The sequence below is a fragment of the Galleria mellonella genome, unplaced genomic scaffold (genome assembly GCF_026898425.1).
Source record: "Galleria mellonella isolate WM207_F2 unplaced genomic scaffold, CSIRO_AGI_GalMel_v1 utg38, whole genome shotgun sequence".
In the NCBI taxonomy this organism is placed as follows: domain Eukaryota; kingdom Metazoa; phylum Arthropoda; class Insecta; order Lepidoptera; family Pyralidae; genus Galleria; species Galleria mellonella.
Window position 1 is genome coordinate 7,034,197 of NW_026442090.1, and position 26,352 is coordinate 7,060,548.

At 31.9% G+C, this 26,352-nt stretch overlaps 1 protein-coding gene across 1 annotated transcript in view; it reads right to left on the minus strand.

Moving 5' to 3' along the window:
• Positions 1–1,385: 1,385 nt before the first annotated feature.
• The window catches only part of LOC113522997 (ATP-binding cassette subfamily C member 4-like), a 34,281-nt gene continuing 9,314 nt past the window's right edge, over positions 1,386–26,352 (minus strand). Inside the window, exons 4-24 of the mRNA XM_052897862.1 lie at positions 25,295–25,520; positions 24,211–24,367; positions 21,880–22,129; positions 19,646–19,918; positions 17,794–17,961; positions 17,219–17,356; positions 14,194–14,361; positions 13,517–13,651; positions 13,130–13,214; positions 12,130–12,262; positions 11,252–11,530; positions 10,394–10,583; positions 9,400–9,536; positions 9,165–9,305; positions 8,495–8,598; positions 7,609–7,898; positions 7,031–7,153; positions 6,824–6,946; positions 6,201–6,361; positions 5,500–5,605; positions 1,386–5,013 (exon numbers count right to left, since the gene is read on the minus strand). Of these exons, the coding sequence (XP_052753822.1) occupies positions 4,810–5,013; positions 5,500–5,605; positions 6,201–6,361; positions 6,824–6,946; positions 7,031–7,153; positions 7,609–7,898; positions 8,495–8,598; positions 9,165–9,305; positions 9,400–9,536; positions 10,394–10,583; positions 11,252–11,530; positions 12,130–12,262; positions 13,130–13,214; positions 13,517–13,651; positions 14,194–14,361; positions 17,219–17,356; positions 17,794–17,961; positions 19,646–19,918; positions 21,880–22,129; positions 24,211–24,367; positions 25,295–25,520 (3,591 nt within the window). The 3' untranslated portion in view covers positions 1,386–4,809. The remainder of the gene's footprint in view (positions 5,014–5,499; positions 5,606–6,200; positions 6,362–6,823; positions 6,947–7,030; positions 7,154–7,608; positions 7,899–8,494; positions 8,599–9,164; positions 9,306–9,399; positions 9,537–10,393; positions 10,584–11,251; positions 11,531–12,129; positions 12,263–13,129; positions 13,215–13,516; positions 13,652–14,193; positions 14,362–17,218; positions 17,357–17,793; positions 17,962–19,645; positions 19,919–21,879; positions 22,130–24,210; positions 24,368–25,294; positions 25,521–26,352) is intronic.

Here is a 26,352-nt window from a genome sequence, read left to right on the forward strand (position 1 = left end):
CTTGAACATGCAACTCGATAAAATAAATCATACACAATCATATATCGAGAGTGTAAATAATATATCACGGAACATATGTATAAGAAAGGGAGTATCGGAGCACTGCATCGGGTTAAATACGTATCTATTTACTTATAGTTAATTCATCTTATTAATAAGTTAAGATTTTGAAATGCAGGGTTACGCATTTATTTTATTTTCAAATATAATTTGTTTAAACTTTTGACAGTTTGGCTTTATAGCATTAGCCGTACTCCTTTTTTTTAATTAAATTAAAATAACTTTATTCGTGCAGGTCCGTTATAGACTCTTATGATACCTATTACCATTTCAATATTTTATTTTTGAGTTAATACTATGATAACTAGCAGAAGTTATTGTCAGCTTTTATCAAAAACAAATCGCATATATGAATAGCAACAAACAGAATAGGTCAGAGGCTCCCTGTTGTTTAAATACAACAAAAGCGAAGTCTATCTTTACCCTTTAGATTCGGACCGTAAATTTATATACGTATATGTAAGAAGCTAGTGAAGAATTGCGAATGCAAAGCATGAATGAAAAGCGAATGTCATATTAAAAAATCGTACACTAACATCCATTGTGATATACTTAAATAACTGGTATAGTCATAAGTTTTAGGATTACCTGAAAAGTGCTGGTGCTATTTCAAACACCGCTAATAATTTAAACCAGCGGGAGGGAATAGTATATTAAGCTCCGTGCTATTTTAGTTTCCATGCTCTATCGATCATCACTATTTCAGGAAGGTTGCAGATATCCTCGAAGGGAAGAGGAAATAAGAACTTAGCATTGTCTGAATACATATTATATCGTCTAGTTAAAGATTATATATCTTATTTACGATATATAGTCTTTGGTCTCGTAAGCGATAAACTCATTAATTTGCTGATACTATTGTAATAATTTTATATCAAAATGTTATATAAAAAGTTTAAAATTTTAACATCAGTCAAAATATATAACTTTTTAAGATGCTTATCACAAATATAAGTTTCCAGTATAATTTAGTTGAAGTAATTTGAAGACCTTGGGGCCTTTCATTTTAAGATAAGGCATTAGGTAGGACCCCTCAATGCCCCTCCTCCCTGCAGCTACGCCCAAGTATGAAATGTATAATATATTAATTAGTACTCTTGTAAAGGTTAAATTATTCGGGAAACCAGTCTTCTCGAACTGAACAAAGACGCAGCCATCGAACGGGCCGTATGCTTTTTTGTATAAAACTAATCTATAGTGTCTATATGTAAGACGCCAAAACTGCTAAGTACCTATCAATTTTACAAACCAGCTGTAAAAAGATTTAAAAAAATTATTGACTTTCAAAGTGGTTGAATATGAAATATAATGAAATAAAAGAACGATAATAAAAAATACATATATTTAATATATAGAAAACACGAATAATGAATACATTCAACAATTCTATCAGGTAAGGCAACAATTATTACGGTCTTAGACCATTCTAAACATGGAATGCATATAAGAAAATGCTGAACAGTTATTTTGTAGGTATTATAACTATAAATTTAAAACTTGTAGCGAGGTTTATTATATAATTCACACCCACTATGTTCAGAATTTTTTTTAGAATCACATGTCTATATTTATTTCACATTAATGAGTATCAAAATTTATTCTAGAAAATGATAAGCATCTATTTTTATCTTTTATTAAATAAAGTTACTTACCATATTATAATATTATAATATACGTATATTCATAATTTCTTCATTTTAATAAATAAGAATATTAAAAACTAATATGAATAAAAAAACTCCTGCATTTGCTTTGTATGATATCAAGTCTAAAAACCTATTTCAATAAATTGGAGTTTAAACATTTTTTTAAATAAAAAAAGAGTAAATTTCTTGCTATTTTTGGTTGTTCAATGTTACCTACATTGATAAATTCGAGGAAACAAATAAATGCTAAATAATTTTATCTATCACACATATATCTATGTATTTGCATAATGCGGTAGAACCGCTGCATAAACTTTCTTTACAAAACTAGAAGATTATCCAATCCCTTTTTTACATAATTAGGTTTTATTACATACAATAGACAAATACATTTTATATTCTATAAAAATATTCCAAAAAATATGTTTGAGAGTAATTTCGAATGCCTGCAAATTTACCTAATGCAATATCAGGAACAATGAATATTTTAGGATTATTACTAAAGATTTACATATATAGCTCCATATTATATCCAGAGTAATTTAGTTGGTTCATCAATATTTTACATTAACTATTTTTGTTATATAGCTATTTCGATCACTGTTTTTCAATTTTTAAGTAAATTATAACAGTACAGAAATAACAGTAACATTAGTAACATAAATAATAATAGATATTTAAATTATTTAACTAAAATTATTATATCTGTAAATTAATAAGTACAATAGGTAAATACGATGAATCAATTTTATCTAGGCACTTAATTCTTATAACCTAACAAATAACGAGTTTAAATTAGTGCAACTTGACACAACATGTACATAGGATTAATTTTAATATTAATCCTATGTACATTTCATTTTAATTTATTTTTAATTAATAAACATAATTTGTATATAACCATTCAACAACACAGAAGTTTACATTCAACTATTTAACACTTAAGATAAATTGTGGTAAATTGAGTTACTTAGTTTATTTTATACAAAGTACTGGGATTCTAAAATACCTTAGCTTGATAACCTGCGCAGACGAGAGACATTTTGTCTATGGACAAAATTTATATTCATGTTTGCCTTGTGTTTCTATGTTTTCAAGTATGACGACAGATCGTCTACAGGGTAAATTTTAGTCCTATTTTAAACAAAACTCTGAAGAAGCATGCTGCAAACAAACTAAACACGTGTTGTGCAAATTATATAAAATGTCCATCATCTGCGCAGGTCTTGAACTTTTAATATAATCAATATTTGGTAACCATTGTCCATCGATAAAATGAAACCATAGATATCATAATAACAACGTATATTGAGTAGTTTACTCTTCTTTCTTTCCTTTAAACCGAAACACAATAATGCATTAGGCAAAACTGTTTACTTATAGTTCTATAAAAATCCGATGCTCTATAAGGTAGATATAGTAATTTCATAAGTATTTCAGGAATCAATGTATTATTTTTTATGATAATAATAATATAATTCTAAGAAAAATAAGTACAGTATTAATTGTTAATAATTTGTGACATGGACAGTTTATGGCAATTAAAATTCATTTTGGTTTGCAATGGTTAAAGAAACAAATTGAACCTGTTACCACTGTCTATAACTTTACTATTAGAGATCTGTTAGCTATCACGCCTCACTGATACGTCGTTAATATAAACCAATAATTACCACTGCATTTTCAGTATGAATAAACCCATTTAAAATAGATCCTTACACCTTACCCATACCGCAACCTGCACCGCTAACTATATCTATTCTGCCAAAATTGTAAGTGAAGATGGAATGGTAACTCCGCCTGCGTTATTGACATACGCTGACAGGAAACCAGTGAGATGAAAGGTATAGTAAAAGCAGGTCAGTTAACCCAGTGACGAATAGAACATGAATTAGCCACGATGGTTTGCAGGAGGAATTTTTATATTAATTAGATAGTTATAACACCTTTACCCTGCAAACATTCTATCGATATTTTCTGACGCTTTTCTCGTAATTCGATCTTCGTAAAGTAGGCATTTAGTTCGTAGAAAAAACCTTTATTAAAACGACCGTGCACAGTATATAGCATATTTTTCTGTATTCTATTGTGATGAATAAAAATGTACGCCAAAGATTAATTGTCGTCTGGGCAGACCATAAACTACAAAAATATTTAGGCACTAGAAAAAGTACTTTGGCTTCATTTTAGTCTATTAAATTATATAACTAAGTCACTTTGTTGTTTCCAGTTACCACAATAGGCACATTTAAGTAATAGTGTTACTTCATAGTCTGGTATATAAAGCAAGTAAGTACTTATATAAAATATAAAATGACCTGTATAGGTCAACGTAAATCTTTTTTTTTTGTTGGTTTATTATATTTAATTATCACATTAAAAAGGCCACATTAATATTATAAAGTTATATAAGTACTTAATTTAATTTTTTTTCCGCAAAAAAATAAATAAAAAACATTTATATAAGACCAACACGGCAGTAAATACGTAAATTTTATAAAGGTAACCTATAATAAAGTCGATAGAAACATTTGCTTATTTTGTTTTTTAAATATGTAAGTACATCATACATATCTGTAGTATAGGTACAGTAGTAATAAGTACTAGTCTCGATTGTACAACATTAAGTAAAAATGTAACTGTTAGTTCTAAGTACATAGTATAGACTTTAAATTTAATATTTGTGACATATTGGACTGATAAATTAAGTATCTATATTATTTTAACACTGGTTATGTAAGTAGCTGTGCATATTTTTTTAATAATCTCATAAATTTCGATAAAATTATTAAAATTGATTTAGATCATATACATCTAGGTGGAGTGTCGAGTGTCAAGAAACATCCCAAAACATAATCAGCCGACTTGTTGACCGACACCTTTTTTTATACTGTATAAAAATCTGAAAGTATAATATTGATAATATAATGAATACAAATAAATAAAATGACGATTTGTATAAGTCATCATTAATATTAACACAATTTTATATTATATTTAAATGTACTATTAATTAAAAAAAATTAATCACTTTTCACAAAATCTCTAGAGACACTCTATCTAGATGTCAGCGATCAGAATACTATAAATAGAAAATTAATGATTAGGCATTTTTGTTTTTGACGATTACTTGTTCATCAGCATCGACGTATTTGATGTGTTGAGCGTACGCGGTGCTCGCCAATTCGCGTAGGTTCTGTTCCGAGGCGGTTCCTAGCTGTTTCACCATGCTGCTGAAGTGACCATCTGGGTTTTGCAGCAATTCGTGTGGGTGCCCGCATTCTACTATCTGACCGGCCTCCATTACCTAAACAGTAGGAGGTATTTACATTTGGGCTTCAATTCAATTGAAAAAAAAATATAATGGAAATTAGAATGGATCAAAAACTTGATAGTTGCTCTTTTCTACCAAAAGGTGGATTTAAAATTTTCAGATTTTGTGTATCTGTACATTACAAAATTAGACTTATATTTACAAATATATATTTAAAACTGTCTTAGTAAACTAGAGCAAAACAATCTGTATAAGTAGGATTCATTCATGAGTATGACGGATAAGTCAAACATTGCATTTAACCCTATTTTAGGGAGCTGAATAAAATGCCCCATTATCCTATAATTTTCCAGTCCATTCCTTCCAGTTACACTGAACAGAATTAAAACTTTACATTACTAAGTATATACACGTATTAGACGAATAATATATTTACTGATGAATAATTACCACTAACAAGATCAAATTAATTTATAAGTAGATATATATTTGTAACTATTACATTGCCTAAATACTTACAACGACCCTGTCAGAATCTGCTACAGTATGGAGCCGATGTGCGACAGTTACCACAGTGCAATCGGCGAAATGTTTCCGTATGGATTTTTGTATTAATGCGTCAGTGCTAAAAAAAATATAGACAGACACATAAGAACAAGAATACTCTTAAAATACGTGTCTGTTATTATACTATACATTTCTTAGAATACATTTATTCATCATTATGTTGTATTAATTGTATTAATGACCACCATGCCATTCAATTAAAATGTGATTATATAACCCCATTATTTATTAAAAGTAATAATTGTCATAAATATGTCCCCACAGAATTGTTATAAGTTCCCACACTTTTTTTTATTCCATTGAAATGTCAAAGAAGCATACGGCCCATCTGATTGTAAGTTACCGTAGCCTATGAACGCCTGCAATACCAGGGGTATTACGTGCGCGTTACCGATCCTGAAGAAACCTCTTTATCCCTTTTTTAAAGAACCCCATGTTGTAGTCTCTTGGGAAAACCTCTTTAATTTAATCTTATATGATGACAGAAAAAAAAATACAATGTGCCACCACATCACTATATTACTTAAATATTGTAGTTAGAATTAAACATACGAATCATGAATATGAACAAGAAAGTTTATTGTGAAAGGGCATTTCAAAAGTAGTTTAAAATTAGTATAATTATTTGTTTTTATAAGTTGTAGTCCACCTACTTGGGGTCAACGTTGGCGGTGGCCTCGTCGAGCACGAGCAGCTTGTTGCGCGCGAGCGCGGCGCGCGCCAGGCACAGCAGCTGTCGCTGGCCCGCGCTGAAGTTCGCACCGCCTGACTCTACCGTTGACGTCAGGGACGTCACACTTTTCTTCAGCTCCACCTGTCCATGCAACACGTTACATATATGAGGGGAAGGGATTGTAAGTAATGGAGTTTAATTTTCCCGTTACTAGCAATACACCCTATCAAGTCGATCTCCACGCGGTTCCCCCTGGAAACTATCGTGGTTAATTCCAGTGGAATTCGTCACGATGGGCCAACTTACCTGCTTTCATCCTCACCTATCATCACTCACTGCTGCCCCACCAGCGTATACCGATAGTGGTTGATAGTAGGCGGGGTTACTATTTCATTGTCAAAAAAACACGTCACATGTATCATAGTTAGTAATAGAGATTAACACCTCAGTGCTATCAATATACCCTGTCAGGACGGTCACCCGCGGTCCCTTTTCCTTGTTTCGCCACGACAGACTAATTGACCTGACTTCATCTTTACCATTCTTTCTGGCATAAAAAAATAATGTTTAACAAAAATGTTTAGCTTCTATTAGAAAAAATACCTGTTCTAATGCCGTCCATATCTCAGCGTCTGTATATTTATCGAATGGGTCCAAATTGTAGCGGAGAGAAGCCGAAAATAACACAGGCTCTTGGGGGATGATTGAAATTTTAGATCTAAGCTCCTGTAAATAAAGAATAGCGTGACTAACAAAATATTAATGTACAAAGTTATATTTAATAAAATTACAAAATAGGAATTATAATACCTTAAGTGCGATGTCCCCGGTGTCGATGTTATCGATATAGACGTGTCCGTCGATGGGCGCGAGACGGAACAGAGCCGATATCAAGGACGACTTGCCGGCACCCGTGCGACCCACTACGCCTACCTGTACAATTCATCGTCCTCCTTATGTATAGACTTACAAGTAAAGTATTTACCTAGTAAGTGATTATAAAAAAATATCTGTAGACTAATTGGCGACAGTCTTTTTTTTCTTCAGTCCCCCTCCCCCCGTTTCCACTCAATACATGTTGAAACAAATATCGTGACATCCATACAAATACAATTATGTGTCATTTTTAAAAACTTGAAGTAACGCTCTATTCTTATGGTTCTACCACAGAATATTTACTTCGCACTCTAAACGTAGATACAATACTTGATATATATTAAGTTGAACTGTTCTGTTACTTGACTGATTTCAACAGTTCTTGTCTCAATTAAATAGATATTAATGCAATAATAATATATTTAAATAACTAAAAGTTAAATCATTTATTTTAATCTTCACCACCGAACTATATCTAAGGTATCTTAGAATGCTTAGCACAATTATATTACCTTCCAACCGCTTTCGATAACTATGTTCAAGTTTTTGAGTACTGGATCAGAGTCCTTATCGTAGCGAAGGTAAAGATCCTTGAAGACGAGTCTGGCGCGTTGCGGCCAGCCAGCGGGCGGCATGGGCCCGGCGGTCCGCTCCTGCGGCAGCGACGTGAATTGCACCACGCGTTCCACACTCGTCATTTGTGATATTACTTCCGTCGCTTGCTTGATACCATACTGCACCATGTTTACGAGAATCAGGCCTTGACTGAGAGCTAAGCCCACATTGCCTGACTTCGTAGAACCTGTATATACAAAGGTGGATGGTGTGAACAAATAAACCGACTGTTAAATTTTTTGTTTTAGCCTTAGTTTGATCATCATGCAGAATTAAGGCAATTTGAATGACATCCTATTTTTATTTATTAGAATCCGTGAAGCTGTTTAAAATATATTGCGGCAAAAATCTAGGTAAAGACACCTAGACGACATCCTGAGAGTGAAAGGTAGGGGTGATACATTGTATTTTTACTCCATATTAATTCGTATTTGTTTATGGTTATCATTTAGTTATGAATATATTACTATAATATAGAGAGAAAAATAATTCACTAAAGGAGAGATCCTATAATAAATCATTCGATATTTACATATAAGTAGGCCTAGCCCTCTAGACAAGTGGCAAACGAATTCGTGGATGGAATCGACATCGCTTGCGAGTCCATGAGTTAGAATGAGACATCCAACGTTGTTATCTCATTCTATCTCACGGACTCGCTAGCGATGTCCATTCTATCGACGAATTTGCTTGCCACTTATCTAGATTGCCTGATACGGTCTGATTGTTATTTAACATGTTTATATGTCTAAACTTACGTAAATTACCTATATATAAACTCACCGTTATCCAAAAATAAGAATGTATACGAAGCAACTATAACGTAGAATGCTGATATTAAACTCAGCCAGATTGCAAAAGCTGTATTTGTAACGAGGGTCAAATACCTGGAAACAAAATTATAATGAATGATTGTTAACACTTAGTCAAGCATGCCACTTCCACATATATGTATACAGATATAATTCCTACCTACTCGCATATCATACGCAACATTCAAAATATCTATAATTATTTTGTAACAAATGACTTTATATCGATATATGTCATGAGAGAACTACAACTGCGCTAGGTGACTATATGCACGTCCTGCTTGTCGTCGAAGTGCCGCCACAGCATCTCCTGAGTACCTTAATCCCGTATTATCGTCAAGCCATGCTCGCCGACATGTGTTGTGAAAGAACTACAACCACTCACCAGGCGGCTGTGTGCACGTCCTGCTTATCGTCAAAGTGCCGCCACAGCATCTCCTGAGTACCTTAATCCCGTATTATCGTCAAACCATGCTCGCCGACATGTGTCGTGAAAAAACTACAACCACTCACCAGGCGGCTGTGTGCACGTCCTGCTTGTCGTCAAAGTGCCGCCACAGCATCTCCTGAGTACCTTAATCCCGTATTATCGTCAAGCCATGCTCGCCGACATGTGTCGTGAAAAAACTACAACCACTCACCAGGCGGCTGTGTGCACGTCCTGCTTGTCGTCGAACTGTCGCCGCAGCATCTCCTGAGCGCCGCACGCACGGACTGTTGTCAGACCGGACATGCTCGCCGACACGTGGGAGAACACAGGGCTACGAGAAACGCCTTCTACCCTGTTGATTATTATAATCGAATTTACCTTTATGATTTTCTAATCTAATTAACTATCTAAGCTTCTAAAATTTAGGAAACTACAAATAACAATACCTTTTAATAGCTTGCGCAGTGTTGAGATAGATGGAAGTCCATATATACATAAGAATGGCACAGACTAACGTCGTTAACAACATGTATGGATTCACTATAGCCACCATCACTATAATACCTAACATTACCATGAATACCTGTGAAAAAAAAAATACTAACGTTAAATGCTTAGATTAAATTGTTATCTTGCGGAAAGAATATAGGATTTTCAAATGGAATGTAAAATTATCTCTATTTGCAAACCATCGACGTGACTCTTCATAAAGCCAGATTAACTGTACTTTCTTTAATACAATACTAGCACGCATTGAAATGAATTGGTATAAATAAATATATAATTTGGAATCACACCATGATGTTTGCATTGTTGATTGAACCAGATACTTTGTGCGGCTATGCAGTGAGTGATAAGTTTGATGTATCATTTCACCTGTACGGCTACACATGCCGTTTATAAATAATGTTAACACCTAGTTCCGTAGTGTTTAAACTAAATGTTTTGTTGTTAAGTAGGTACATCGCTGGCAGATACTTAGTAATTGAATCATCATCATCATCTTCCTACCCTATCCCAATTATTATTTGGGGTCGGCGTAATATTTTTATCCATATTACAAAAAGATTTGGCTTAGTTTTACGACCGGCCGCCTGCCTGACGTCAACCCTTGATTAATTGAATATTTATTTATTTAATAATATTATATTTTTATAATATAATATTTTTCTGTTGTTCCTAAATTTTGCTGAAAGACCGCAGTTTTTTAGTGCGTGAGGAATAGCTTGTGTCAAAGAAGAAATAACTGCGCCAAACATCCTTTCTTCCTTTTTCTCTCTAATGTAATTAGTACCTAATATTATCAACTGTGTTTTGTCCTATTATTATCACTAGTTTAAAATTAAAAAAGTTTATTTGATTTGATGATCTGCCACTATCATTATAAAATAATTAATTAAAAATTAGAATTAAATAAGTACATAAATAACATTGTCATACTTGAATACTGTCTAAATACATCCGAGGTAAGATCTCGTCCATGATCCCCATATCCTTTGAGAACCGGTTGAGGATGCGACCTGAAGGATTGGTATCGAAGAAGCGCATGGTCGCTGCCATAATATTGCCGAACATTTGATTATGTAGTTTTATTGAACTACGCATACACACCCACAAGAATAATATTGACCTGAAATTAATAAATTATTTTTTTCTCGGAAAACCATATCATATCTATAGTACCTACCTACTAGTGTTATGTATATAATTTCTGATAGATACTAAAAGTAGTGATTAATGTCAGTATTAGGTAAAAAGTATGATAGCAGCACAATAAAAGTAATAACTTCATATTAGGTCTACTATCTACTATGTAGTAATAGGTAACCGGATTTTTTAGCGTCCAGTAACAAAATGTGGTACCACGGTACGTTTTATACTCCGATGCTGTGATTTTAATAAAAAAAAATAAGAATGCTACCAATTTTTTCGTCCACTGCTTGTGGTAAGTGGTACCAATAGAAAAAAAACTCTAAATACTCTATAAAACTCAAATAGCTTTATAAAAAGTCGACTAGGCAGTAACAGAATACCTAGTGTTAAGAATAAACTAGAATAATATAAATAAATTTGATACAGCAGTAAACTAGTATACTCTCTCTATTCAAGGGGAGGAACCCGTATCCTGTAGTGGGTCATTTATGAACTTTTATCGATACATGGATAAATGGTTAACGACTAATGTTACACCTATTTAAATGTGATAACCATCCTCTCGTTAACATCTATTGATACTTTTCATTTGCCGCTTGTGTAAAAGGCCTGCTCTATTTTACAAATTAAGTTCAAGTCACTTACCTGCCCGTAGTGAGTATTATACAGCCAATTATTCCGAGGGTCCAAATATAAATATAAAAGTCGTAATTATCAGCGTCTTGAGAGAAATTCGAGACACTTTCGTTACGGGGATTAGTAACATTTGTTAACTGAGTATATACATCAGTAGAGATAGCATCTACTGGTGTGGAGTCCGTGGTACTTAACGTCAAATTGGTAATATTATTTGTATCATTTGTAGTATTATTTAGAACATCGTTTCTTGGTTTAGGCGAGTGCATTATTTCTATATCATTCATCCTGTAAAAGTCATATAGTTGTTAGGCAATGTGGCAGAGATAATAAAAATAAATTTCAGGGTTAATGAATTCAAGAAACTAAATATAAGTACATTGCAAACATGAATTTATGACAAATGTAACCCAATTTTAATGCAGGCAAGCTTATCGACGTTTGGCAATGATAAAACGAGATAAAGTTATCTACTATAGACATGAAACCGAGCAGATGGCAGGGAACCCCACTTTGATTCGTATTATTATGAAAGGAGTTAGTTACTAAAGAATGGATGGAAATATAATACTTGTAATATGTAGGCACATAAAATAATTAACAGCTATTAAAATCTAAAGCCCGATTAAAAAAAAAATACACATACACGCTATACAAATAAAGAGCATGTACAATACAGGCGTGAGTTACATAAATGTCCATCCGCAGCAGTACTGCTCTACTCTCCATTAGAAGGGAGAGGAAAGGTATAATTAGTAATAAGAACTCGCTAATATGTTAGTTTAAAGCAATGTAAGTTGAAAAACGACAACAGATGCGCGTAAGAGAAGATCAAATTTCGGTTTATTCCTTGAGAAAAATGTTCTTTAATCTTAGTATGTATTTACCAGTGTGTAAGCCAAAGATCACCAGCTGAAGTGACGACTTGCGCAAGTATTATAGCGATTAATGTGAGGAACAACAGACACCAGCTGGCGCCGGCACGGAAGTATTTAGTGTACACAGACGCTGATACACGACCTAAATAGAAAATCAGTATGTATTATTAGGAGTACGAATGTACAATTATATCTAACTGCTCTTAAATAGTTAATTTTAAACTTTCGCATTATTTAGGTAGCCATATTTTTAAATATACAATCGGAACTAGTTAAATAGTACCTACATACGAGTACCTGCTTTTTTATTGCCGAAGTTTCGATGTGGATTGTACCACGTCGTGGTCACGGCAAGACTGCAATCCACGTCGAAACGTGTATGTATTCAAAAATACGCACTTAACTATATTAAAATAATATAAATACATAAAATAAATAATACTGGTTGAATTATATAAATATCTCATGAATATTAATCAAAATCAATTAAATGTGTAGAATGAACTTGAATGTTAATTCATCCAGCTACTTTCTACAAACTTAACATGAATTGATACATAATTGTATATCAATAACTAATTCAGAATTAATAAGTTTACTTTTATAGTTTGAATATAACCCTAACGTTTCTATATTCACGGTATGCACTGATCATACCCTATTGTTGAGCCTACAATATCCTAACATTCATCTGCAATAAGGATGTTACAATATAAAAAAAATTACATATTTAAATTCTATTGCTATGTTTATAGAAATTATTTCAAATTTCTGCCCACAAGATTTAAAGAATTTTTATGAGAAGGTTACACAATATTTTACTTTAAGCATGAGTTAAATTATTATTTTTAGAAATTTCAGTGTCTGCTTTGATGAAAATGTAATCTAAAAATGTAAACAGTTCATTTATCATTATTGTTTGATAATTCATACTATAAAATCACTTATGTTTATTTTAGTTGATAAGTAGATAAACGTAATAACTAGTTCAAATAAAATAAAATTTTACCTTTCTCCATCATCTCCTCGTCTTCCTGCGCGATATCTTCCTCCTGCACTTGTGGATCGTGAATAGTGCTCGTACTCATGTGAGACTAAAAAATATATTAATATAATCAGTTATCGCTATATATTGCATTTTATATAGAAACTATATAATTAGAATGAATTATAAATAACCAAGCTATTTTAAACAATAATAATTTTTGTGAATACCACATGATAACAATAATCCAACTCTGAACTATAAAAAAAAAAATGATATAATTTTAATTAGTAATTCAAATTCTGAGCAAATCCTATTGGATACCAGTTCTTTAAGTTAGTCACAGAATTAATTAATAGTTAAAACGTGGTAGACGGTTGTTAGTGCGTATATCTCTGCTAATATACTAACGTTGATAGACATGGTCCGCTGCCTTTGTATCTTCTGGGCCGTTGTATCCTCAGGATGCTCTTCTTCCTGTAATAGTTCCGCGAACAACGGTGATCGTGACACCTCCTCGAAGCTTCCTTGAGTTTCTATTTCACCCTGATAACGATAGTAATAGTGGATATTATTAAATACCAATAGCTATATCCAATAAACACAAATAAGTGTTACAGAACCTACTTTTAAAACAATGTAATTGGATTCTTCAAACTATGCTAATGAACATCTGGGGCAATTGTTTAACAAGAACATCAAATACTTGTAATAATTAAGATATGTTGTATGTATGAAGATATGTATGAAGATGTACGAGTATACATGACTACAGCTAAAAACTCCAATTGTTAAATAAACAATTAGCACAATTGGTTAATTAAAAATTCAAATGAAGTCTTATGTATTTATAACTGTATGATAATAATAAACGCAGTTATACATATTACATAACGTCATCTATTTCCAAACTAAGAAGAGCTTGTACTGTGTGTTTTTTTGCAAATACATTTATATAGAAACATAAATAAATATAAATACTCATAAATATACGCACGGAAGGTGCGCTAGTATTCGTATTATATTATTACAGCGTAAAGGATTACAATAACAGTGAAATAATTATTTAATATGTTGTTCCAACTTACATTATGTAGTATTACAACTTTGTCAGCTGTTTTGAGGTGGTGCAGTTGGTGGGTAACCAGAATGCGTGTCGAGTGCCTTAAAAAACCCGTTACGCATTCAGATATCAGATGTTTGCCCACGTGCGTGTCAACTGCCGATAACGGATCATCCAGAAGGTAGATATCTGCCTGCAAATTATTATAATTCATATCTAATACTAGCTGTTCCCCGTGACTTTGCCTACGTAAATCAGTATATTATAAAGTATTCTGTGTATTAAGTTAGAATATAATGTACGTCTATATATATATTTTTTTAAATCCGTATTCAAAATTAAAGAACATAGATCTCAATATCAAAATATCCAATAGTCTTCACATTTATAATATTAGAAGGATTACGATAGTCAACAACGCCTGCTTTTCAATGCGTAAGTCATTGACCTGACCTGATCAAACCTAAGCTAGGACAGTTCCTGAATGTCTAACTTAAAGACTGGTATATGTTTTATCTTGATATGCCGTTTAGAAGTGATTTATTCTATCTATATTAGTTTTCCTACTTCTGAAATCTACAAGTACGAAATAACGGGCAAAAAACTAGTTATCCCTAAAATAGTACTTTCGCAAAACTATCCAATCAAAAGATAAACTTTAGAGTTAGGTTTAGAGAATGGCATTTCAAAATCGATACTAATATTTTCACATAACATTTTACCCGTTAACAAATATTGTTACCGTGGCGAAACGGCTCTCCACAAAAACTAAAACCTTATCTTAAACATATATTAAACTCTAGAGAAGAATAGTTAGGTAGTGCTTTATCACAGATTAATTACTTTATAATTTCAATTTAATATTACAGAGAAATCTTTATTGTAAAGATCAATATGAACTAATTTTCTAACAATTTAAATATATGATATTTTAATTTATGATACTTAATGAAACAGTAATTTTGTAAAATTATGGAATTAAAATATTGGGTTAAGAGGTAAGTTTAGAGAAATGGCTACTAAGGATCGACTTCAAGCTTTTGCATTATTAAATACAGGTAATAGAAACGTGGTGCTGCACGTTTGTTTAGCACGTTGTTTTTATATATATATATATATATAAGAATTTTACGTAATATTTGTACAATTATAAGATTTCTTATATTATTCTGTTTAGATATTTATTTTATTTTTTTAAGTAAATATAATACGATTTGTAAAGTTAATGTTATGTACATTTATTTTGTATTCATTCTAAATGAATGAATTAAAATTAAATTTTAATTTATTTATCAGTTCCTGTCAGCTGAAAAAAATAATTACGATCCCTAAAAGCCTGTTAAAAAGACTCAATATTAAATATACCTATATATATATATATATATATATATATATATATATATATATATATATATATATATATATATAATATATTAATAATAAAAAGTAATATTTGCAAAACTGTAGATAAATATTACACAATATAATATCTATTTACATATAAGTATACAAATATGTACGCAATCTTTATAATATATAAATAATACTTAGGCAAATATTATTCGCTACCTACATTTTTATTTATTTAGTGACATGGAATATATATAATGTACATTCTATAAGAAGTAGATCACAATTTTCACAAGGAAACATACAACAGGACACTCCTTAAAAATAATGGCAATGAATTCGATTTTATTCTGACTTTAAACTGTAAAAATACCCTGTACACAGGGTTAATTATAAAAAGTACGAAGCCAAGTGATAGTTTTCGTGAAATTCAACAACTCACCCCGATTAGGATAATAGAAAGCTGGAAAAAATATGAACCTTTTAAATTAAATCGATCTCATGATTTGATTTGATTCACTGTTCAAAAATTACATAAGTTTTAAATAATGTTCTTTATAGAAAGTCATTCTAGTTTTTGAGTCCAATCTCATTGGTCGAGTTTTACATGAACTGTTTTACTATTGAATTAAAATTGTTTATAGTTTTATATATACTCTACATTATGGATAAACTAATACACTAAGAGTCACATGAAGTGGCTGTCAGTTTCTTACAAGGTTAGTTAAACATGTGTTGTACTCGTAAATACTTTTTACACTACTGTATGCATGTGAAGGAATAAGACGCTAAGCATTGATATTTAACTTATAAATAGATTTACTAATCCCATGTTCAGAGGGGTCTGGCTTATAATATTATTTATAAAACTGTGTTATCAAGTGTATGAAAAAACTTTGTCAGTGGCTATCATAAGTAGGTAAGTAGGTATATAGCCTATCAGCAATACTAGGATGAAACGCTCTTATATCTATTCGCTATTGCTAGTGGTTCTTAAGATAAGATAAATATATATGGAAACCTAAACGCTTGTGCATAATGTATTTTTTATAAAATGCTGAGTAATATTATATTCAGTATTAGATTACAATTATGTAACGATAACGCATGAAGCACTTCATACTGAGATTCTTGCACGTGAATAAATTGTTATCTCATTTTCTCATAAACGAATTCATATCTACAGGGTCAGTCGAAATTCAGTGATAATTTCATGGAATTGAACAGCTTGCTTTTGTAGATTACGAAAATACTCTATGTCGTGGAAAACATCGTTATTAAATTATAAGGAAACAACAATGGCACTAGATTCAACCCCTGGAAAATTTATTCTGGATTCAAATTTGCTAAACAAAACGTGAGCATTATTAATCGAGTCAAATGTAAAGTCGAAAAAACTATTACGTTTTAAGAAATGGCAACAGTCGACAAATGCCACTAACTACAATTATGTATTGGCTTTATTTAGTGGCTTAGTTTGCGTGAACCTGTACATAAAATATACGATGTTCTCAGGATTAACAGGATATGTATGTGCCAATTTTCTTTCAAATCCATTCAGTAGTTTTTCGTGAAAGTGTTACAAACATCCATCTATTCAAATATCGTCAAAAGTCCGCATTTATAAAAAGTAGTAGCATGGGGTAGTAGAACAGAATAACTACTTATCATGTTAATTCAATTGAAGCATGTTACGATACCTGCCGGTAGCAGGCTCTAGCGAGTCCAATGCGAGCCCGCTGACCACCACTGAGGCTGGCACCGCGCTCACCTACCAGCGTTCCGTCACCAGAAGGGAGTTGTTCAAAGTCTCGTAGGAGCGCGCACGCAGTCACTACCTATTCTCGCATATAAAACAAATATCATTAATTTGAAATCTGAAGTATTAAAAATAACAAACATGTCAAAACAGATACGCTAATAGTCGATTTTTCAATTGTTTTGCACTTATCATAATTAATATGATAAGTGCAAAACAAGTGACTTCAGTAATTATTAATTATAGTAGTACCAGAAAATCGAAAAACTAACAAAAATATACAAAACAAAACTAAATTTTCCTAAACTCTTGATTGTGTCTTTGATTGTCTGATGAAATCTATACTTTAATTATAATAATTACCAGATAATTAGGTACATTAAATGGCTAATCCTCAATTTTGAAGAATACTTTATTTCAAAGTAAAATAAACCTTCTAGAAAACTATAATCTTCAAAAAGATTTTTCCAATTACACTTCATTTAGGTACATACCTAACTTTCCATAGTATCTTACCTTCTTGTACCTGGCTGAATCGTATGGTAGACCAAAAAGTATATTCTGGCGCACAGTAGCAACGAATAGCCAGGGTTCCTGGCTTGCATATGAAATTCGCGCACCGCCGATCGACAGAGTACCCTTCGAGGGTACTAACTCGCCCAGGATCAGTTGTAGTAGTGACGACTGGGGAAACATAGAGCAATAATGAAATAATTAGCATTATTTTAAGGAATTATTCTATCCGCGAAATTGAATGTTTATTTCAAAGAAACATGAATTAAAAAGCAATGACAAATTTTGAGCCTTCCATATTCCACTAACTATAAATAATAATACGTAAATAAATTTATTCAAGTAAGAATGAGAGACTCAAAAGTTTTTGTTGTTTTTCAATCCATTTTTTAAATTGGTTGGTTTTACTAGTAAACTCTTAAAACGATGCTAATGTAATGATTTTTTTTTTCATTCAGTATTATGTATTTTTAAAATAACAGGAAAATATAAACAGGCAAAGTCAATCCTGTCGTGTCTTACAAATATAGTAAAACTAAATTGAATCAATACAAATGTATACTTTTTAATTATTTTTTTTTATTTTCAATGGTTATTGGAAAAACACCTAATAGCTCCTCAATCATAAATAGGAAACCTACCTTTATTGGTTTTTCCACCATAAATCGAAAAGCAAGCATGGAAGTTTCCACACTGTATTATGTAAATACATCAAGATAGGTACTAAGTATATATAGTTATATAGTTGTGGATACTTACTGAATTCTGTTAAAAGTTAGTCATAACCTGATATTAGATTCTGAGAAAAAAACGTGTAAAGTTCTATCAAAACATACTATTATTAAATGTTTATCTATACATATTTATGTCGTGAAAACGTTAACTTTTAATCCTCTTAAGGTTATAATTGAATTAAAACATCAATTACTTAGCTATCTATTTTGAACTTTCCACGAAGTCTTTTAATGTAATTAGACCTTTGACAACGTTTACTCGTAACTTTACTAGTAAGTACATCTAGCTATTTAACGACTACCTGCTATGAGGCATTGTAAAACCACATACTAGTGTGGTAAAACTGTGATACTTACAGGTTTATGTCTATAGTGAAGTGAAAAGTGTACTAGTTATGTCTATTTTTAGTTGAGCATAGACTCTACGTAATAACCTAGACATCTATATGTAACAGGTATCTAAAAGCTTACGCTTTTTATGATAGTCATCTATTAAGATGGATGGATGGTATATTAATACAATCCTTCTTTATGATCATTTATAACTTCATGAACGTTTCATTTGTTTCTATTGAGTATTCAGGTTTTGTAAGCATGTTATATATAATACACATAATACCTATAAAAAAGGGGGAAAAGGGATTGTTAGTAATGGAGATTGAGATTTCCATTGCTAGCAATATACCCAACCAGGTCGACCTCCTCGCGGTCCCCCTGGAAACTATCATGGTTAATTCCTGATGAATTCATCATGATGGGCTTACTGGCCTGTTTTCATTCTCATCTATCACCCTTCACTGGTGCTCCGCCAGCGTATCCCGTTAGCGCAGGCGGGGTTACCATACCATTTTCACCCATAAAAAAATACCTATAAAAATAAACTTAAAACATTCCCTGTTTCCTCTACTAACACATTGCATCCAACAATGAATCAGAGTTTCTATTAAATTGACATGCCTCTTAGGGAAAACTATATTTTTTTTCTAGTAGAACTCTTCTATAATAGGATTCTATTATATATATTCACTAAGTAGTAGATGTCTATAATTCAAGTAGTTACAACTCGTATGAAGGTAACGCCCTGTGACGACAAGAGTTACTTCTATTATTATTAAACTCACCTTGCCGGATCCCACAAGTCCCGCGACACCAACAAATTCACCAGGTGCTGCTGACATTGTAATGTTTCTCAACGTGCTTACAATCGTGTCATCTTGCCAACTCGCCGTTACTCCAGACAGTATTAGGCCAGAAAGACTAGTCCTATCCTTCTGGTTCTCCTTCTCTAACTTTTTATCTTTCTCTGTCCCATTGCTAGTAACTTCTAAATTTTTTACTTCACTGTTAGCTTCTATTGCTTTTGGAGTATCGATTTCGTCTAAGAATAAGAATTCCTGTCAAAGATATGATAACAATTTAGAATTTCACAATAATTAATTTACACACGACATTTATTATCCATATATACATAATTAGGTATATAAGTAAATACGTAGGCGTATTCATGAGAAAGCATTTGATGAATATGTGCATGTGTATTTGTCTATGGAATTATATTGTTATCAAAATGGAAATTATATTATATGGAAATTATAAGCCACAAACATAGGTAAATATAGATAGACGACACAAGTACTAATACTGTAGTGTACTATAACTGAGCGTGAATATGGGTTCGCTATCAATATCATCAAGACAAAAAGTGTCTAGAAAATTTCATGTAAAATGCCGTTTTTGACTACAAATTTTTCGATATAATAATTATCTATATATCTATCATGTACAAATAAATAGAAATTTAGCACTCAAATGAAATTTTTACAATCGAATATTGACATACAAAATACATTTAGATTGTACTAGTAATTTATATCCACATTTGAGCTGCAGGCCAAGGCCATCTATTTTTGACTTTCCTGATCCGAAAACTACTGAGTATTTTAATTATTTATGTCAGTTCTCATCGCGTCAGACAAACCTAATGAATAACATGAGTTGTGTAAAGTCAACACTAATAGATAATTAGAACTCATCATGACTCGACTGTTGTAACTATAATTCTGATAAGTACACGTACTAAGCCGAAACAGATTTCACATTTTATTTGTTTTTAAAATAAATATAAATAAATGCATAAACTCGAAAGAGACTTTAAGAAGTTTTTAACGAAAATATTGTAATCGACATTTTTTTAATTTTACTTAATTGAAATCATAGATATAGAGAAATATTTTTAACGTCGCATATAATAGAAGAAAAAAAAAAACGAAATAAAAATATATATACTAAACTAGTTGGTCAACGTAATAAGAGTAGATAGGTAGAGAATTGTAAGTGTCGTGACAGGTTAATCGTAATGGGTATACAGCCGAAACCCAACGATAGATTTCACGAAACACTCTATGGAAAAAATTGCAAACCTCGGAATAATTTTTAATCTCGGATTGATGTGTCGATTTATTAAAACGATAAAATTATTTTAAGATTTCATTTGATGTTCTGAAAATTTTTCAGTTTTATTAACACTACCCCCGGAATTCGGCTTGGTATACCTATTACGACTAATTTTGTATACAGAGTGAAATCGAAATCTTTAGATTAGATTAGATTAGATTTATTTATTTGCGAGAACATTGTTTTTTACAGATATTGATCTATTAGGTGAAGTACAAATGTTCGCCTTATAATTTAAAAAAAATATATAAATTATTATTCAGCATCCTTTTTATACCTAGTGTAATATTTTTCCCATAGGAACATGGATCGATTTATCCCATACTAAATTATCAGGTGAATGCGCCTTATTATTGAAGAAATTCATGCTATGGCTTGAACGTTCTCTAAGGAGGGTTTTGACAATAGTCGTCACTCTTGCCAGGCGGGTTGGCAACCGTAGTTAGGCCTTTAGTAACGTTTAAAAAGGGCGCAGCTGCAGAGAGCAGGAGCTGTTTATCCCTCGATTATTAAATTCCCTTACTCTTACGATATCCAGGGGAAAGGGAGGAGCGGTCCATTCTATGACCACGCGGTGGTTAAGTTAACCACCGCGTGGCCATACAAGTAATATTAGATGCTCAAAATATTTTATTATTATAATATTAAAATATATGTTAAACCTGATAAAGAATATTTTTTTAAAATTCCCATAATGTCACCACCGACTAATAGCATACCCAGGAGGCTGGCTACATTTTTTGAATTTTTGATTCACGATATTTTTTGTCCCGATATGTTCTATAGTATCGGGACAGATTGTTAGTTTTAGCGTTAAGTAAAAATCTACTAATAATGACTTCGATTTCATTCATTCTGTATAGTAAACATATATGTATCTAGTAAATATATATAGAAATACCTCAATTCGTCGTATGGATACTTTAGTTTCTGCAAGGAAGGCCAGGGCCAACGGGAAGAAGATGTTACATGCGAGCTGCAGTAAGTTGAAGTACTGCACCAAAGAGAAGGTAATGCCGGAGTGTATGTGTCCACCAATGAGCACGAAGGTCACCACGGTCGCATATAGAATAAACCGTTCCGTGAATACAGTCAGTGCAGTTGAGAATCCCTTGATCATCGATGTGCGCATGATGAAATTTACCTCGAGCCTAAACATGCCAATAGTGAATGATTTAGAAATTAATTTAATTTACTAAGTTAGCATGGTGGTGTGCATATTGCTTTTTATAAATGAGGTCTCCGGTTTGATTCTCGATCGGGCCAATTTGATACACAATTTTTTTTTTAATTGGCTCGAATCTGGTTGCTCTGAGTTGTGCTCCAAATATTCGTTGCCTCGTTCCTCATATCCTATGTTGAAGACCAAGCGATTGGTGTGATTGTGTGACATTATTATTATCATCCAAAGTACTTATAATGTAGGTTCTTTGAATATTTATTTAATTAAATTAGAAATTAAACTAGTTATAATTAATTTTAAGATGTTTTAGAGCATTGTCACTCAGTGGTATACGCGTGTAAATTCAAACCTAACTAACACCAAAAAACTTTATGTATAAAATTAAATGTTGAACTAATTTTCCTGGTAATGGAAAATACCAATAACAAATCAAATAAACCCGACAGTGGTAGACTCCTGTCACGTTAGATCCTAATATGTTTGGCGAAATACGTACTTAATGGATACGGTTTTATTTACCATAACGACAACAGTCGACTACCCCATTAGGAATTATAGTCGTGAACATATTGATTTTATTTGCTAAGATATTTAGAATGCCATCGTTTTATCTATTTATGATATAAAGTAGTAGTGCATAAGAATTTAATTCTCAGAAGTGACATCGAATGAGGAGTGCCATAAACAACACTATAAGGAGCGCCATAAATAATCTAGACCTACCTCTAATACTGTGATATTGAAGTATTGTTTATATCTTTGCATAAATAAAAATTTTCACTTTAAATTGTCTGAGTTGGTCGAAAAATTTGTTTGCCAATCCGAGTGGCAAAGAAGTGCTTATATATATAAAATGTATTTGTCTTATGCATAGCTATTTTAAACCCGGTTTATTAACCTATGTGTATAAACCTTGGACTTCAGCCTATTTCTCACTCAATTGTTTTTATAAACGGTCTGAGTATTGGCAATGGATACAAGACAATCTCGACAAAGATGGTTTGTAAAATATATTAGGTATGAGTAAGTATAGAACTATACTTGCTGTATTCCGCGGCTTCTCCGTGAGTTTCAGTAAGATAAGTATCCTATGTGCTAACTTAGCATATAACCTACCCGTGTACTAAGCCCGTTCAGTAATTTTTGCATAAAAGAGTATTTATTATTGCTGAAAAACGGGTTGTTTCAAGCAGAAACATCTGTGACACGGCGACCTTTCTATCATCTTTTGTGCTCGCCCTTTTTAAAGTTCGCTGCTAATTCCTGTCAATGATAGGAATTTTAAAATGTTTTTTGTAGCGACGTTTTTTATCTCCTCAAGTTATAGAGTGTATTTTCCAAAGGAGATATATCGTTTATGTACAGCCACCCATTAAATGTTGCGGTGTTTCTTTCTCATTGTGACAAAATTTGCAAAAATTTTTTGGGCATAAGCCTAGATGAGCCATATGCTTGTTTAGTTTGCAGTGTCCAGTGAGAGCCCTTGTTAATACACACATATTACTATTTCTCAAAAGAATTAATTTCTTTGTGTAATTTTTTGAAAGTCCCTTAATCAGGGCTTTCGAGTGATTTAATTCTGGCAACAAGACCCAGCTATATTTGCCGCTTCTAAACTTTCTTGTTTGAGATGTCTGGGCTTTATGCTTTGAGGTTAGGCACAATAAGAGTCTGATCCCATTTGTAAGAGTAATAAATAAACATCCATCTATCCATTTTATTGTTCTTGTTGATTATTTTTCTTGTTCTTTTAAAGTATATGTTATACCATACATTTGCCATTTGAACAAATGTAGATGATTTATTTTCCAAACAATGGGATTTACTCTCGTGTTGGTCTCTCTTTATTTTGTTATGATCGAAGCTGCTGGTTTTTTTTTTTTGTGAAACAAAAATCTTAAAATATTTGATTTGTATTAATTTTATACGCTACGCTACCTGTCATAATTAATCTCTAAATTGATTATTCATTATGAGGTAGAAAAGCCATTTTCAATTAGATTTATATTATCTTACGCTATCACAAAAATATTAGAAATGAGTACTTACTTACGCAGTTTGTCGACTAGCTTTTGGAAAGGCATTTCCCAAGCGTACATTTTGATTACTTGCACTCCATTTACTAACTCGCTCATCACTTTTACCCTTTCATCTGTACGTTTTGCTATTTTTCCACGTAACACTCCCTGAAGATTACTCAAGTAAGCTAAAAACCAATTACGTACCTAATTAATAAATATATAAATAATAATTTAAATAGGTGTGTAAGTACAACAAGAAGAAATATCGAATACGCCACTGACTAGATATTTAAGTCTGACTTTGTGTTTATCCAGATTAGGTAATCAGTCTGTCCTTTGCAACCCAGCTACATCGCTGGTACCTGTAAGAGGTAGATCGATATGTACCTATCTACATAAAACAGGTACCTATCTATATTTTTCAATGCTTTCTATAAAATTAGCTAAATTTAAGTAAACAAATATAGGTATAACATACCCAGTATCTAGTTCCTAGCAATTCTCATCGCTTTTAAGATAAATAAATATGCTTACAATCTATTTTTGCCACACACCTATCTAAATGTAGATAACACGAGTATAACTGGCAACTTGAGAGCTTCTTTTTGCCGTTTTACAATCATACCAAATTATAAACATTTGATTTACAATAATATATTTTTATTAACTATACTTTTAGGTAGAAAACTCAACTAAAACAAATTTTGTATAATCTTTTAAGTGTGTAGGTACACACATTTTTATTTTATTTTTATTCTCTTACTTTCTAGTAATACAATAACAGCGAAATAAAACGTAAAAGGTTTTAGGTATTGGACTAAATAGAGATATTTAGGTATCAATTTTTAAAATAAATACGCCGGCACTCTTACAGTGAACAAATATCCTTTATAGTGTGTTTTATTTAGTGCAATAATTTAAATAAATCTTTATATAAGGACTTACTCAATATAGTTATGTCATTCTTGCGATATTTCGTAGCATTACATTGTGGAAACGATAAGTATGCTTGTGACATTGAAATGGCTAATAACTCCCTTCTTGCTGCGATTACCTTCCGCCGTAACGAATCTGATGAATTATTATTAGGTTCATAATTGACAATAACATACCTTGAACGAGTACTGTTTGGAGTAATATAACAGCAAGCGCTGCAAGCGTGGCCCAAGCGACGTGCTGCCACACCAGGTACGCGACGACGGGCGCTACAATAGGCATCACCCACAGGTAATTCAGGAACATTGATACCATGTCAAACCGATTCACATCGTTGGACATTAAATTTATAACATGGCCTGGCTCAGTTTTACTCATTCCAGCCCGATTGAGTTTCAATATCTAAAAATAGTATGAAAAAGCTTAAAAATTGCAATTGCAAATAGAAATTACTATGTTAAAATCTAATACTAAAATGTAGAGAATATTCGAGAGCATGCTATATCCAGATAGGTTTAGATTATCCAGAACTTTATTTATTTTTCATTACAAGCTTCGCAAGAAAGCATCTTCAATCGTGAAAACACACGTCGATGAACGACGAAAGGTTAAGATAATTTTAATTTAGAACGAGAAATCGTGTGCCTGCAGGCAGATATTGCTTTAAAAAGAAGAATTGCGACTTCAATCGTTAGATTTAATATGGGGCCAACATATAAAAAAATCAGACAACCTTTTTCTTTCGATTTTTGACCAAATATCTAATCGGTCAAGCGTACTTAAACAATTATAAATAATTAATTAATTATTATATATAAATAATTGAAATTTAATTTAAACCAAGAATCATATCCTGGATGCACAGAAAAACCGCAGGTAAGAGTTAATAAAAAAGATTTGTGGTAAAAGGTACCAACTACTATTTGAAAAAAGTTTTTTTCTGTGACATCATGCAGATACCTAGGGTATTCTATAAAATCTGCAGAAAATACTAAATCCAAAAACCAACGTATATAAATATATACTTGATCTACACAATAAATATCATAGACATGAGATAATATAGTAATTATCAGAAATTTAACTGATTTTCCCATACTTACAAGTAGGTAAAAACTAATAAATTAATATAATTATCATACATGAGTGTCCCGCACATACATGACATGGTGTTGATAAGATAAACAAATTGGCAACATTTAGGATGCATATATTTACATCAATATGTTAATTT